The sequence below is a fragment of the Diospyros lotus genome, chromosome 10 (genome assembly GCF_014633365.1).
Source record: "Diospyros lotus cultivar Yz01 chromosome 10, ASM1463336v1, whole genome shotgun sequence".
NCBI classification, from domain to species: Eukaryota; Viridiplantae; Streptophyta; class Magnoliopsida; order Ericales; family Ebenaceae; genus Diospyros; species Diospyros lotus.
This window is the reverse complement of record NC_068347.1, coordinates 26,642,188-26,658,920: the sequence shown is the minus strand read 5'-3', so window position 1 is coordinate 26,658,920 and position 16,733 is coordinate 26,642,188. Positions and strand designations below refer to the sequence as shown.

Sequence of the window (16,733 nt, the reverse complement as noted above, 5' to 3'; positions counted from 1 at the left end):
ACTTATTTATAGAAAAGTATAGAATAATACTAAGTAGTTTGAGATTAGAATTCTTACAGATAATATCTTAAGAATATGATTCTTACAGATAATATTTATCCATATATTTCGAAATTATTTTAGAATTTGAATTCTTTTGAATAATTATTTAACCATTTCGTAGATTATTTAGAGGGATTTTCGAATAAAATAGTTATCTAGGTATTACCGTCCTTGTGCGGTCCCTCGTCGTTCGTGCACTCGATTTTAACGTATGAGGTAAATTGCAAGTGAAGGTTTTGCCTCACTGCGCAAGGTAAGAAATTGAACTTACGACCTACTGGTATGATTCCCAACTTATCATTGCTCAATCACTTGACCTATGCCCTAGGAGCAATAAAAGAGTTATCTAGTTTGCATGTTGTATAAGGACCCTTCCCCTGGTATATTGAAAAATTTACACCTTTTAGACCAAAGAGTTATTTTGGGCTTTTGGGCATTTTTAGACTTTTAATGGGCTTTTGCCTGTAACACAATAATTGTTCCATACTTTTTCATTTGATTTTCTCGGATGGAAGAGTAGATTGTATTATGGTATGGCTTTGTTTCTTTTGCATTAAGCGTTTTAAGCTTCAAGGCCATTCTTGCCTGTTTTTGAATTTTGATGTTTTCTTGTTTTAGTTTCTTGAATAATGAGTCTTAGATCACTCTCGCATATTCCTTGCTTTAGTATGCTCTTGTTATTTGTCATTTATACGTGTTCTTCTCGAATCTGCCAACCACATATGTTTGGGGCCAAGATGGAAGGATGATGCCTAATTAGCACTATACCTTGATTCTATAGATGAACAGTTGTATATAGTCAATCATCTCAGATAAAATATTTATTGTCATAAGCTCCCCAATTTTAGCGTAAGGAAGACAGACATTGAATCAGGAACTGAGTAGGATTTTGAAATCATGATGAGCGTGTTGATTGAGGCTGGATTTAAGAACTCACACTTGGTTTTCCGCATGTCATTGGTGTCGAATCTATCCACCATCTAGAATCTAAGTTTAGTTAACTGTAATCAATTACCCTTGTAGACTTTTAGGGATGAACTCTTAGGGCGAGACCGTTAAAGATGAATAGAACTTAGGCGAAGTGTTGCTCGACTTTTAGTCCCAAGTAGATCATCAAATCACATTAAGGTGATGATGTATGTAAGGCTAGGATGAAATGGGGACACTATATAATATGGCCTATCAGTCTTTTGCGGATGGCTAGTTGACTTCCACTTAGAAAGATTGCATTGCCTGTCCTCAGTCCCTTGTGTGGACTGATTTGTTATAAGACTTCACTTTGGAGAGAATTGTCTTGTTGTTCCCCAGTCCTTTGGCTTTGACCAAGCATTCGTCCATGTCCAAATGCCATGAGGGTTCGTGAGCATCTTATCATTCTCGTGTGTTCGGGGTGAGTCCTTCGTCCATTGACGTAGGTGACTCTCAAACATCTTAATGGTCTTTTCTGTAATCAGTCGGTGCTTCTGACCCCTTTTTTTCTCAAATGATGATCCTCTGATTTGTGCTTGTTTTTACTTTACTTTCACTAGGAGAGGGTGTCACACCCACTCCCTAATCCTTTATGAAAGTGGGACAAGCGTTATGCTTGCTCCCCTACTCTTTAGTTCTTTGTTGATGATGAACTTGCGTTTCTACGTTTTTGGTTTTAATCTGGTCTTATGCATTTTGCACTTTTTAACTTTAGGTTATGCTTGATCATTTTTACACATCTATCGCCTTTGATTCTAGGTTATCCTAGATCATTTTTTGTGCTTTTAGTGTTTTTGACCCATAATTCAATCTCATGCATTATGCACCCTTGATGTTAGGTTTTCCTTTTATAATTATAGCGATTCTTGCATTTTCGTTGATTTTTTGAACTGTTCTCGTGCCTTTGCGCTTTGGTTTGTAGATCGTTCTCATGCTTCATGCTTTGGTCTTTTAAATCGGTCTTGCACATTTGCGTTTCGATTTTTATATCGTTCTTGTGCCCTTACACTTCAATTTTTTGAACTATTCTCGCACTTTCCTGCTTCGATTTTTTGAATTATTCTTGTGCATTTGTGCTTCGATTTTAAATAATTCTCACACTTCAATTTTTTAAACCATTCTCGCGCCTTCGCATTTTGATTTTTAGACCATTCTTGGGCATTTATGCTTTGATTTTTAGACTATTCTCGCGCCTTTGTCCTTCGGTTTTTAGGTCGTTCTCACGCCATCATCCTTCGATTTTTTAAACTGTTCTTGTGCCATTGTGCTTCGATTTTTCAAACCATTCTTGTGCATTTGCACTTCAATTTTTAGACCATTCTCGTGCCTTCGCATTTCAATTTTTAGATCGTTTTCGCACTTCGATTTTTAAATTGTTCTCGCGCCTTCACACTTTGGTTTTTAGATCATTCTCACATGTTTGCACTTTAGTTTTCTGAATCTTTCTTGCGTATTCATGTTTTGGTTTTTTGAACCATTCTTGCGCATTTGCACTTCGAGTTTTTGAATCCTTATCATGCCTTTGCGCTTTGGTTCTAGGCTTCATTTGTCTACTGGAATTTCTGCCCCTTTTCAATGCCTTCATTGTCCTGAAGCGAGCATATGGAGTCTAAATTCTTTTGCGAGCCTTTGACATTCGAGCAATGAAACAAGTTTCTTGGATTTGTAAAACGAATCTTTATTCCTTCATTGTTCTACTCGCCTTAAATTATGCCCATGGCAGTTAGTATGTTCTTTTCCTTAGGCTCATGTGTTTACAAATTCTACCAGTTCCCCGTCCCTAACTAGTGCCTTTTGAAGTAGGATTGAACCAAACACAAATTTCTTCAGAGTTGATGCCAGTGTCATTTGCGGGGCTATATTTTGCAATAATCTAATAGCTTCTTACAGCACCCGTATTCCTTCCTTATGCTGGTTTTGGAGGTGGACTCTCGATTGGCCTTAAGAATGGAATCCTAGTGGGCCCTAAGGGTAGAATCCCAACCTAAGAAGCACAAAAACAACTCGAAAAAACACGAAAATGGCTCGAAGAAATTGTTTTGATGTTTTAAAATCATTTTTTGTTTCAGAAATGACGAAAACAACTTGAAATGGTTTTCAACCCATTTTTTGTAAATTGTGGGAAAACATGTTCCCCATTGGGAACACATTTCTGGCGACTGCGGACACCTGTAATGGGAAGACGAGGATTGCTAAATCTACAACTCGGGCCATTGAGAGGTGAGGCAGTGGCCAAAACGGAGGATGTGGCGGTGAGAAAGGCGAGGCGATAGTAAGAGATGCGAGGCAACAATAGAAATGGAGGATGCGGCGACGATTAGCGACGAGGGTGAAAGGCGAGGCTTGCAACCAGAGTGACGAGAGATGTGGCGACGGAGGATGCAACAATGGTTAGCGGTTGGCAGCAAGAAGGCGAGACAGGTTAGTGGTGAGAGCAGTAAACACTCCGGCGAGGCAATGCCATGGGTCTCTTTCTAGCTGCTCCAAAGTCCAAACTTTCAGCAACTTTGCAAAGCTACAGTTCTGAAATGTTTACCCCTATATTTTTTAAATTTACAATTTATCTCGTGTTTTCATTTCTTAACTTTTTAGAAAAATGTCATTTTCATATTTTGTTTTGTATTGGAAACATTTTTCGTTTCTGTGCAACCTAGATCTCAACTGGCCTTGGGGTTGAGTCCGTAGCAAGTCTTGAGGTTGTGCCCCTAGATAGCTTTGGGGATTAACTTCCAGCTAGCCTTAGGGGTGAACACTTGTTTGGCCTTGTTGTGCCCCCAGTTGGCCCTGGGGATGAACTTCCAATTGGTCTTGAGGGTGAAAACCTGTTTAGGCTTGAGGTTGTGCCCTTAAGTAGCATTGGGGATAAACTTTTAATTGGCCCTAGGGCTGAACACCTGGCTAGCATTGAGGTTGTGCCCCTAGCTGGCCTTGGGGACGAACTTCTTGGCTATAGGGGTGAACACCTGTCTGGCCTTAAGGTTGTGCCTTCAACTGGCCCTAGAGATGAACTTCCAACTAGCCTTGGGGTGAACACCTAGCTGACCTTGAGGCTGTACCCCCTAACTGGCCCTGGGGGTGAGACTCTGCTACATCTTGATGTTGTTGGCTGGTAGTACTCCTGGTTCAGGCCATTGCAAACTGATTCGTTGGCTTTTTGTATGGTTCCCACTAAAGACGTCAATTATTATTATCAAAATACAATAATAAATTTATTTAACGAGAAATGTTGTTGTTTGGTCGCTTGAGTCTACAAGGAAAGAAAATTAAAAAGCACGGAGAGAATCATGCGGAAACACTCCAACGCTGAAGTCAAACATTGAAGATACAGAAAGTTATAAGGCATAATTTCTATCAGTATCAGAGACGTATATTTTCTTGAATAAGTGTCTACTTATTTATAGAGATGTATAGAGTAATCTTAAGTAATTCGGGATTAGGATTCTCATAAATAATGTCTATCTTGACATTTCCTAATGCTCTTAGAATTAGAATTCTTACAAATAACTTTTATTCCCATATTTCAAAATTCTTTTAGAATTGGAATTCTTTATGGATAATTGTTTATTTCCTTTGTAAAAGTTTTAGAATAATTTTCGAATGTTGGAATTATATAGTTTGCATGTTGTGTTGGACTTTTTCCTCGATTTATGGAGAAATTTACACCATTTAGTCCAAAGAGTTATTTTGGGCTTTTGGGCATTTTTAAACTTTTAATAGAGTTTTACCAATAACACAACTTTAAAACCATATTTGAATTTGTCTCATTTAAATTTTAAAATCATTAAAACATATCATTATTTAATATAAACAATATTTCATAACAATAAAATTTTGTTTTTTTATTTTAAAGTTACAAATTCTAGTTATAATAATAGGATTTCTCAAGATTATGAATTAATAAGACTGCGTTCTTTTTGTTTTTTAATTTTGAATTCATTTTCAGTTTTATGTTTTGATAGTCTATTTTTAGAAAATTAAAAACGCGTTCTCTTTGTCATTTTAAAAAATTATTTCTTAAAACAAAAAATTAGACAACACGTTCTCTTTGAAATTTTAAAAATAATTTTTTAATGATATTTTTTTCAATAAATTTGATTATTTAGTAAATTAGAAATATTTAATGTAAATATATTATTAAAAAATATATATACATTTTAAAGTTAATAAATTTTGTAATATTTTTTCCCATCACAATAATAAAATATGAATAAATAAATAAATAAATGTGTTTTGAGTTTAGAGTTTGTTTTGGATGAAAATAATCAAAATAATTTTTTTTTTTGTTTTGAGTTTTCTTTATAATTTTTTTTATTTTAAAAAATTAAAAACTAAAAATGATTTGAAAACAGTAAAGAAAACGCAGTCTAATTATCTTTTCCAAACTTTACTAAGTTAATGCAATGGGTCCATTGCTTTAAAAATATCTTTTATAACAGAATTAAGATATTTCTAAAAGTAAAATTCTAAAATTTGAAATTTTATAAAACTAAAACTCTTCAAATAAAAGTCTACATTTATTATCCAACCAACCATACCATACCATACCATACCATATTAATTAAAGAGCCGCCCTTGAGATAAAAATAAATCACTTTGCAGTAACAACTTCAACAACGAGAATTCCAACAGCTTGTACCAATCATGACATCAAAAAGGGCCAGAGGATCCCATTTCATTAGCACTCTTCTATTCTATTCTATTGCTTTTGATGTGTCATCTAAGCCTATGCACACAAAGGTATGCATTTCAGACAATTCAAACTACTTGTTTAACTCTTATCCAGTCTTTGTAACCATGCTAGTTAATACTTCATTCTCATGTTACACATAGAAGCTCTCCATGAGACATTGTTTATGAAATTAGGCATCCTGTGGAGCCCCAAAAGACAAGCACTAGGGTGGAATGGTTTTGGATTATCCATGCTGCTTGCTAGAGAACACACACAGCAACAATGATGAGATAGATCTCTACAAGCTTAGTAGTTGGTAAGCTGTTTATTCTTCTTGTGGCAGCAAATGATCCAATAGCAATTAGTTGGCCTCTCATTATACTTGTCCTTTCCAATTAACTAACCCTATTTATGAGATTAGGTTGTTGGAGATGCAAGATCAAGCACTGGCGTGGCCCCCTCTAAACCATTACTTGTTTATTTTACAAGAAAAGCAAATCATATATAATTTTTCAAGACAAAAGATATTTATTTTAAAAACTATCATTTAAAGTCGTAGTCTAATGGTAGAAAGAGATTGAAAACACTAATTTGTAGGTATGAAACTTAAGTTCGTTCCTCAACTACACTAATGCTTGGTTAGTCCAACCCCATATAATTAAATAAAAAGATTAACGTTATCAACAAAGTTTTAACATGTATGAGATTAGCTTCGATCCCTTTAAAATAAAAATATCACGAGAAATTATTATTTTTCTTTTTGAGTTTACACGGAAGATACTCACTTTTAGAGACTTACACATTTATAGCACATTTTTAGTTAATGTTAGAGTGGAAAATCAATTCTCTTAAAACAAATTGAGTAAATAATGAAAAAATGGACACTTAACCCCATGTGATCTTTTAAAAAAAATTACAAAATCCCTTCCAATTCAGAAGATGCATGGACCACAAGCATTAATTTTTTCATGTTTCGGATAAAAACAAAACAAATTAGGATATTTTTTACTTTCAAACTGCATAAAAACTATATTTTTCTCACTCAAATTATATGAAAATAAAGCATAATTTACTAAAAGAAAAAATAAGCAATTTTTCTAAGAATGAAACAGATATAGGTTAATTTTTTGTCGTACTTCTTTTTCACTTATTAGAAAAGAGAGTATGTAAATCTTAATTTATAATCTTATTAAGTATATAATCGATAAAAGGACAAAAATGACTGTCACCAAAATAATATTAATCTTATTTTACAAACCCATTCTTTACAATTCGGCATGATTCCCCACCCCTAAATTATGTCACAAACAAAAAAAAATGAAATGAAGAAGCACAAGGAAGGCTAGCCAGGCATTGGATTCCCTTGTTTATGATGTGGACAGAGGGTCCTTGTTAATGCAAAAACCCTTCACGAGGATGCTGTCAATGGCTTTTAATTGTGGGCTGTTCTGTTGGTGTTCTTCTTCTTGTCTTATCTTTCGCCCAATTTCCCCCTTCCCCCCAAGGAGACAACAAATTGTACCCTCTTGCGGTTAGAGAAGAGACATTCAAGTGCTATTGCCATAATTAATTTATAGAATTCATCTTTGTTAAAAGGTTGTTTTTGGTAGGTTACCATCTAGTCTCAAACTTTAAGCAAGATTTTAATAATAAGACCCTCTACCAATTTTTTGGTTTCACACACATATATTTTCTTCTATCACGTGAAAGCTGAAAATTGTTCAAAAGCTTTTATTAATTCTTTGAATTCTCCCTTCTTTTCTCAAGAATTGCTTTTAATATTTTTGAGAAAATATTTGTAGTGTAATCAAAGACAACCCAGAACTATTAAAAATATACAAAAATATGTTTACTAAAGAACACTTTTAAATTATTACTTGAAAAACACATACTTTTAAATTGACCCACAACATAACTAAACAAATATTAAAGATAGGTCAATTTATGGCACAATTATACACGCATAATCTCTATTTCTTTGCATCTTCAATTTGTTTTGTAATCTTTAATACCCAATGTTGGCGAGCTATGCATCTAGCTTTCATTAGGGTCTCCCTATGCCCTTATCCTTTTTGCTCTCCCTTGGTCTGATAAGCACAATAAGGGAAACCTAGTCAACTCATAAATTAATAATAACAACTACAAAACATTAAGATCATATCCAAACAAGTCCTGGGTTTGTTCCATTATCAATATCTTAATTAATAACCATTATCATACACAACTAAAACCTATACAACAATAAAAATAAAAATAACCATTTCTAGTTCTTGATTTAACAAGCGGCTTAAAGTTTGAACATGTTACTAGGTAAATCTTATTAATTCAAAACGTGTCAGAGAAAAGAAAACAATTTTGATTTTCAGGCCTCAGATTTTGAAAAAAGTGGTTGCAGACCAGAGAATCCAATGCCCTTTTGAACATACTTTTCAAAGTGAATAACTCAACTACACATACATGGTGTGCCAATCAGGAAAAAGAAGAACAAAAAATTAAAGTCTTAGATGGTTGACCGTTTGTGGGATTTGGATTTGATTTCTTCGCCTTTCTCACAGCACAAATGGGGAAAGAAAAGAAGGATTAAAAGGAGTCGTCTCCGTCCACCAAAGCCACCCTTGACCTTTGTCCCCATCCCCATCAAAGTCTTCATTTCAATTTCACTATCAACAGTACCAATTTGCCTCTGCATATTTAAAGCTCAAATAAACCATAGACGGTGAATCCATAAATAATCAATTTAATAAATCAACACAAAATGCCATAAATCTTTTACCTACTGCTAAACTCCCCCAATTGCTTCTCCCTCCCTCCCTCCTCTCTCTCTCTCTCTCTCCTTCTCTCTGGGGCTTCTCTGCATCCAGCTGTTTCTGCATCTTGCTCTTCTTCTTCATCTTCTTCTTCTTTTTTCTATTAATCTTTTTGAGGGTTGAAAGTGGTTTTCTTGCAGGTTCTTGATCATCCCAAATGCATTAAATCTTGTGCCTACTGGGTCTTCCTCTGCTTTAGCTCTTTCTCATTCTCTTTGATTCAATCTTTAAAGAGGGTTTAAGGTGTTTCTGCAGTTTCTTAATTACCCAAAATGTCATAAATCTGTTACCTACTAACCCATTTCCTGCTATTTATGTTTCTATCTTCCAGGGTCTTTCTTCTTTGTTTCTCTCCCAATCTACAACAATTTGGGTTCAAAGATTGTGTTTTGATCATGCTTTCTTCGATCTTCTCCTTCTCCCTTTGATCTTTTCGCCTCTTGGTTTGGGTTAGAATAGACTGTATCGTAAGCATCAAATGGGTATTTGTTATTCGTCCATTGGCCGTAAGAGGACTACGGCACAGAAAGAAGCGAGCTTGGATGCCAAGTTTCAGAAAAGTTGCTCAGGCGACTTCTCTTCTTTCATCGGAAAGTTTGGCGGCGGCGGAGGAGCTGCGGCGGATGAGCGGGCGCTGCTGCAGATTCCGGGGAGGTTGTTCGCCAGCGGCTCCAGCAAAATAGCCAGCTTGTATACCCAGCAGGGCAAGAAAGGAACCAACCAGGACGCCATGATTGTTTGGGAGGTCAGTTGCATATCCTTTTTGTGTGCCAAAATGTGTTTTTTCTTTCTTTTTATTTTCATGAGAGCCCGTACCTACTTTCCTGTTAAGCTCACTGGCAGACGTAATAGTCCACGAATCACACGCACTGATAAGCACACAAAAAAGCTGTGTGTTTGAACCTTGGTGATTTGTTGTTTTTTTTTTTCTCAAAACCTTGAATCCATGTGTTCTTGCTCTGACTTGGTTTCTCTTTTTTGTCTATTTCAGCATCATATCATTTTTCTCTTTTGCGAAGATGTTTGTTCTTTTCCTTTTCTGTTGATTTTATGTCTGCTAGATGTTTATGTATTCTGATTCAGACTCAAATAGATAACATTTACACCCATGCTGTGGCTTGGGAGCTATTTTATCTTTTTGTTTGCTGAATCTCTGTTCTGGAACATAATTTGAAAATTTAAATTTTCAGAAGGTAAGGGTCTTATATAAAATAAGACCATAGATAGAAATGAAGGGAAAGCTAGAATTCATGCAGTTGACTCTACATAGTGGGGATTAAGCCTTGGTATCAAGGCCATAGATAAAAATGATAGGAAAACAAGAATTCATGTAGCTGGCTCCATATAGGGGGATTAAAGCTTGATATGTTGTTGTAAATGTAATGTGATTTTATAATCTGTTTTTAGTGGGTAAAGGAAGAATGGAATAGTCTGTTGATTAATAGTGCAGCTTTCCTTGAGTTTGTATGGCATTTGAGAGAGCTCTTCTTTATAAAGTTTTAGCTTTTGAGTCACCTCATATGCGGATTGCATTTCTCAGATATAGAAGAAAGAAGAAATGGAACATGTAAACTCCATTCACGGTAATCCATGTGGCATTTAGCAAGAGGAGAATATATTATTGTGTCCTATGGAATTGCAGTATATGAACAAATAATCATGATTCTTGGTTTTGAATGTTTAGATTTGAATGTATTGTCATCCCTTTTCCTATTTATTGGGTTAGCCAGTGATGTCTTGCTTGGCGTGATTCTACAATAGAATTTTGGCTCTAGAAGTGATACAGTCTTCTGTGGTGTATTTGATGGTCATGGTCCCTACGGTCATATGGTTGCGAAAAAGGTCCGAGATTGTCTTCCTATTCTGCTGGCCTCTCAGTGGGAAGCTAATTCTAACAATGACCGGAATGAGGATGGAAATGCTACCAGGAGCACAAATTTTGAGGAATGCACGGATGAAGAATTGTGTGAACCTTTGGAGGTTGAAGAGAATAAAAAATTCCCGGAAATGCACCAGCCCCTAAAGAAATCGATGTTAAAAGCCTTCAAGCTGATGGATAAGGAATTAAGGTTCCATCCAATTATTGACTGTTACTGCAGTGGAACAACTGCTGTTACTTTGGTAAAGCAGGTAATTCTTTGTTCTCTATTCTCAAGCCACTTTGGTGCTTTAGGTTTTATCATTGATTTTTTTCCTGCCTAATGGTTACACATATGCATGCTTTTCATTCATCTTAAACCATCCTGGAACAGGATTATGGTGAGGTAGATTATGTTGCATGGAAGAAAGATAAATACGTGAAGGGTTGAAAAGTAACTCTCAGAATGGTCATTAGAAGTTTGAAGCTCAATTTAAACCCCTTTTTTTTTGTTTGCAAACTGTCAAAAGAATTTGACATATATCTTAAAACTTTTAAGTCAGTATTAGAAATGGTCTAAAGACTGCTTACTCCTCATATATTGTACCATTAGATAATGAACAAAAAAGGGATAAGCATTACTGAATTGTCATCAATTTTATATACATTATCGACCACTCCACCTAGCATATATTTTTTAATCTCAAGGTAACCAGTTCACAGACTAGCTTTTTTTTTTTTTTTAATCGAACTCAGCCACAAAAAGTTAAAAGCCCTTTACCCCTTTTTTTAGTTTTTTTTTATCCCTTTTTAATTTAATAGTCTTGTTTAGTAAAAAAAATGTTTATATAAATAGCATGGTACATTTTAACTAGATGATAAGCATTAATCTATCCCCCTAGTTTTTCTGGTGATATTTTCTGGTTTCTGCTCCTTGCCTGCATTTAATTCATGTCAATGTTTCACAACCTTCTGCCATGGTGCTATGGTAATGCTATTCTTAGATTAAATGATAAATCTATCTACATATGCTCCATCAAAAAGAAAAAAGAGAACCCACATTTATGGTGTGTATGTATTATATGGGTTAGTTAGCTGGGAACATACCTACTAAATCATGTATAATTTATTCCATGATTCTTCATTGGGTGAGTCAATTTTTTTATTTATGTTTATGAGACACAAATGAAAGGCCACAAGGTTAATTTAACAATGAAAGAAACATGGAAAAATGAGTGGTGTCAATGTTAAGGGGAAGATTAGATGGCAGGAGTGTCTTTCTGTGTAGAGTGTTGGTAGTTTTTAACTATTTAAGGTTTTGCTTTGTGACTTTCATGGCGGGATCAAAACTAAATCTAACTGGACCTTTTCAAATATACATGCATGCAGATATACATTGTAATTTATGTTTTCTTTCTTTTGTTATTTTTCTTTTCCTCCTTTGAAGAGTGTAACTGAGATGCAAATGGTTATAACTCATAAGTAAATCATGTGATTTCAGGCCATAAGTTAGTGTTATGAGGTGACACAGTAGCATAGACTGTCACCCAATCAAGGACAGTGCAAGAAGTGCTGCAACACCGAGTCTAAACAAGGCACGTTGAGGTCATCTCCGTTGGAAACACGTTCCTCTAACATGGGAGCACCTGTCTCCCCTGTACATTATTAGTAATCTACAGCACATCTGAGTGATCTATTGCTGGGGCACATAAGAATGAATCCCACATTCTGACCCCTTTGACTCGGCCAATGGTAGCTCTTGTAAGTGGCACCATGTTGGTGCCAATATTTTTTAAGACTTGGTAGTTTTTTGGAGCATCTTCTTGGAAATTATGTTGGATGCAGGTCTTAGATACTTTTAAAGAGACCTCTGGGGACTTCTGTACTGGTTGTTAAGAGTCCAATATCTTGTCTGCGGTCTGGAAGTTGCAACTAGGTTCTTTTTATGGTCCTTTAGGGACTTACAGATTGGTAGCTAGAGCGGGTAGTCTTGTTAGAGGCTCAACCCGCTGTCCTAAAGAGGACCTCTTCCTTGTGTGTGTGTGTATAGAGAGAGAGAGGTCGCCTAAGAATAAATCAAGACAGGGCAGCCACATTTGCATAACAGATCTGTATAATTGGACAGATAAACCTACTACTTCCATGCTACTTGGATCTGTCACCCAAACTGAACTGAGGAAGTCCTCCCTGTAGATGTTGAATCGAAGTTAAACACTTACATTGTTGAGCCAAAGAGTAAGAGCCAGTTGCCCACATTACTATTCAATCCTACCCTTTCTCTTTATCACCTAAGGTCTGGTCTCTCCATTTTGTCTCCTAAGGTTTCATGCCATCACAACAGCAAACGTCACTTCCATAGAGGCATGTACAAACTCAATTAACACTCAAATCACAATCAGACATGATAAGACCAGAACACAACATCTAATGTGTGGAATGGCATACATCATCACAAGTGTAGAATTGAAAAGATAATCGGTTATGATGCGATGCATATGATCTGGAAATAGAAAGGGGAAAAGCATATTTAGTTCTCTCTCAATTCAAGGAAATTAACATTCTCAACCTAAAAATTGATAAACCTAGACCAAACCCTCCAAATGAAATCTCTTTAGTTGAAACTAAAATCCTCTGTTGTGTTAGCTCAGAATTAATGATTCATCATGGATGGATTAATGTGTTATTGCAAGAGAGATGAGATTCTTTATGTGTTCATTGTGGTTTCATTGTGTGTCTTTGGGGGTGTGAACTAGGGCATTGTCCGTAAACAAGACATGATGATTTTGACATACCCTTGGGTGTTTCTTGTCTTGGTTAATTGATGGAGAAACATTTGGATTGTTTCTGTGCGTATTATGGAAGAGTAAAAAAAACTAGACTTTCTTCTAGCTATGTAACGTTTATCCTCAGAGTCTCTGCTGATTGTATTCTTTATGACATCAAAATATGAGAACCAACATCTTGTACTCAGATTCTATTTCAGGTAGTTCTATGAACGGACAAAATAATTCACCAGTTCCCTCCACTTCTATTCTTCCTCCTCAAATTGTCTACTAAGGAGTAGTTTTTTTTTTTCCCTGATAAATACCAAGGTATTAAGATGGTTTGGTCATGTGAAGAAAACCAATAGATGCTCCTGTGAGCAGGGTGGATGGAATGGGAAAATCTTGGTAGGAAACTCTTGGGCAGGACAAGTTATGATGACCTTAGAGAAGACAGTCATAGATAAAGATAATTGGTGAGGTAGAATCCATGTAATTGACCCCAACTAGTGAGATTAAGGCTTGGCATATTGTTATTGTTGTTTATAAATACCAAAAATTCATAATTGCAAACACCGCCTTTCTTTTGGGTTTTCTCTTTTGAATTTTGTCATGTTGTATGGTTAGTTTGACTAGTATTTGGACATGATTTTTCTATGGTATAGTCGAGACATGATATTTAGCGTCATCTTCTTTAATGATAAACACACAAACCCCATTTTTTCTGTCAAGTTATGTTCCGGCTACAGATATGGTGATAATATGAAAGGGGATGGACAGCATATTTTGTAGGTTTATATCTTTATGTGGAGACATGTTATAAGTTTTGCAGATTTTTGTCATGCTAAAAATCTATGAGGTGTTTCTCATCTGTTGATTGCATCTTATTAGCAATTAGCAACTTGTTTTTCCAGGGTCAGGATCTTATAATTGGAAATGTTGGTGATTCAAGAGCAGTATTGGCAACAAGGGACAAAGAAGACGCTTTGACTGCTGAACAGTTGACCATTGACTTGAAACCTAATCTTCCAAGTCTCTCTCTCTCTCTCTCTCTCACACACACACACACACGCTTGTCTGGCATGCACTTACTATTGTTATTATTCTGTTTAGGGGAAGCTGCTAGAATCCAGCAGTACAAAGGCAGGGTATTTGCTTTGCAAGATGAGCCTGAGGTTGCTCGTGTGTGGTTGCCTAATAGTGACTCTCCTGGTTTAGCCATGGCTAGAGCTTTTGGAGACTTCTGTCTGAAAGATTTTGGTTTGATATCTGTGCCAGATGTGTACTACCACCAACTTACAGAAAAAGATGAGTTTATTGTTCTTGCCTCTGATGGGGTATTCTTCTGTTACCTCAAGTTACCTAATGAAGGAAATTATGCTTGTTCTTCCTTTTTCTTTTCTGTGTTTTGTTGTGTTATTTTGGGGTGATAATTTACTTAGGGTAAAATTTTCTTTCTGCAACATTCGTCGCTAGAAAGCGACACTTCATGTTGGGTGCCATATTCATGTGCAACACATATTGGCTACAGATACTTGTCGGAAACTCCAGGAAACGTGTTAAGACATTCCAAATGGTGTGTCTTAATTTTTCCATTCATCACTTTCATTTTTTTAACACGTCTAGGACAGGCTATTGATACACATATCAATGAGTTAAAACACATGACAGACGTGCCTGAAGACATGAAAGGGCTTTTTAATAGAGCTTTTAGTAATTTGGGGGGTAAAATTTACTACTGCAGTAAGTTTTTGGATAAAGGTTAATAAACACAATTAAAACCTGATTGCAACTGCAAAAAAATAGCTAATTTTTTATTTTTCTTTGTATTTTGAGTAATGTTTCTATTGTCATCCGTATGGATTTAAAAGTATCTTTTTGTAGATTTCTTGTATTTTTAACTAGTTTGTATATTATCCTTGCATAAAATGAAGTGGTATCTTCTTATTGAATAAGTGGTATTTTTCACAATTTTCAGTGTGTGTGGTTATCACGTTTATGCATATTACGACGACACCATCACCAAACTTCAATCGCACTGTCGTATTTCATAAACACTACTAATAAAAAAATTTAGAATTTATTTGGTCATAATCTTGCCATATCTATATCCTTTTTTTTTTTTTCTAACACCATCCATTTTCATTGCCATATTTGTACCAGTGCTTGTTAGATGCCTTGTATTTTCTTTTTGTCCGCTATGAGTTTCTATGAGTTTGGGTGGTTAGAATTTCTTTTCATTTCATTGTAAAAACTCAAAACAAGATGGAATCATTAAATCCTTGAGGTGCTGCTGCTGCTCCTCCTGTTGTGGGTTTTTGTTGATATTTTCTGCTCTCGGCTCCTCCCTTGCATTTAATTCCATGTCAGTTTGCACAACTTTTTATAATTCTCCAATCTTCTTATCTGCTGAAAAAGAAGAAGATAAACCCAAATATGTGTATGTACTTGTCCATGTCAACGCACCTTAATTATTATTCTTTCTACCTGAATTGGTGAGCAGGTTTGGGATGTCCTGTCGAATAAAGAAGCTGTAGATGTGGTTGCCTCAGCCCCAACTCGCGCAACAGCTGCTAGGGCACTTGTGGATTGTGCTACTAGAGCATGGAGGCTCAAGTACCCGACATCCAAGATTGATGATTGTGCTGTTGTATGTCTTTTCCTTGAACATGTACCAGCAGCAGCCGAGGCAGAAGCAGAAGCAGCTCCAGCTGAGGCAGCGGCAGTGAGCAGAATCTCTGTGATCAACGGGGACCTTAGAAGTTCAGATAATGGTGGTATTTCTGCTTCTCATGTCTCTGTTACCGAGCGCTCAACTACTACATTAAACGACTCTGGTGAGATTGTGCCTGTCCCAGACTCGACAGAGGAAAAGCATCCTCAGAGTGGCCTGGGCCAGTCAAAGAGGAGCTTAGCTGAGTGCCTATCGAATGCAGAGGACGAGGAATGGTCAGCCCTCGAAGGCATCACAAGGGTTAACAGTCTACTTAGTATACCGAGGTTTTTGTCTGGTGATAAAAGATCAGCTAGTTGGAGGAAGTGGTTGTAGGGAGCGCAGCTGATGCCTGATAGTGATTTTCATTCGTTAAGCCGAAGGGTATGACTGGCTATTTCTTAAGAACCATTTTTGAATCTTAAAGCAGTTCAGTTGGGGGAAGTCTGTAGGTTTCACACGCCTTGTCTGCTCTATCAGACAATGTTATATATGCCAAAGGCTGTCATGGTCTCTGGATGTTCAAATCTGCAAAGAAAAGGGTACACTCAAAAAGGCAAAGAGCTGCTGCGCGTTGGCATGGACAGTGATGGCAGATGTATTGCCTGTAGGCGGGGACGACGGATGATCCATTAGAAAATGTATTTTGGCTGTAAGAATTGAGTTTTGTTTGTTGGAACTTTGTGGTTCTCATTGCTTCATATTCATACAGGCATAATTAAGATGAGACTGGCCCTTTGTCGTGTAGGAAAGGTGATGCTGATGAGAAAATAAGTTTTTGTAGTAGGGAAAGTTTAACAGGGCAGATCATGTATATACCTTGCTTGATGTTGTCTATTTTTACATCCTCCTTTTGTCGGTTTTCTTGTGCTTGTTTGGTCTGGAACTTGCATGCCAATGTACTACGGAGAGA

The 16,733-nt window shown here is 36.3% G+C and overlaps 1 protein-coding gene across 5 annotated transcripts; it reads left to right on the top strand.

Moving 5' to 3' along the window:
- The first annotated feature begins 8,439 nt into the window (after positions 1 to 8,439).
- On the top strand, positions 8,440 to 16,682 carry LOC127811725 (probable protein phosphatase 2C 66). 5 transcript variants are annotated; one of them, XM_052351873.1, is made up of 5 exons: positions 8,440 to 8,730; positions 8,819 to 9,232; positions 10,249 to 10,617; positions 14,022 to 14,444; positions 15,611 to 16,682. In XM_052351873.1, exons 2-5 carry the CDS (start codon positions 8,966 to 8,968, stop codon positions 16,154 to 16,156), a joined length of 1,605 nt encoding a protein of 534 aa, XP_052207833.1. In that variant the 5' UTR covers positions 8,440 to 8,730; positions 8,819 to 8,965; the 3' UTR covers positions 16,157 to 16,682. The 5 variants fall into 5 exon arrangements, with proteins under 5 accessions (XP_052207833.1, XP_052207832.1, XP_052207835.1 ...); XM_052351875.1 differs by having other exon boundaries at positions 8,443 to 9,232; positions 10,330 to 10,617; positions 14,022 to 14,139; positions 14,221 to 14,444; XM_052351874.1 differs by having other exon boundaries at positions 8,446 to 9,232; positions 14,022 to 14,139; positions 14,221 to 14,444.
- Positions 16,683 to 16,733: the final 51 nt, after the last annotated feature.

Bases quoted from the DNA above. Each gene is read 5' to 3' on its own strand.
- LOC127811725 (XM_052351873.1), top strand. From the start codon at position 8,966: ATGGGTATTTGTTATTCGTCCATTGGCCGTAAGAGGACTACGGCACAG. The intron at 10,618-14,021 runs GTAATTCTTTGT...TTGTTTTTCCAG, and splicing joins CTGTTACTTTGGTAAAGCAG to GGTCAGGATCTTATAATTGG. The intron at 14,445-15,610 runs GTATTCTTCTGT...ATTGGTGAGCAG, and splicing joins TTGTTCTTGCCTCTGATGGG to GTTTGGGATGTCCTGTCGAA.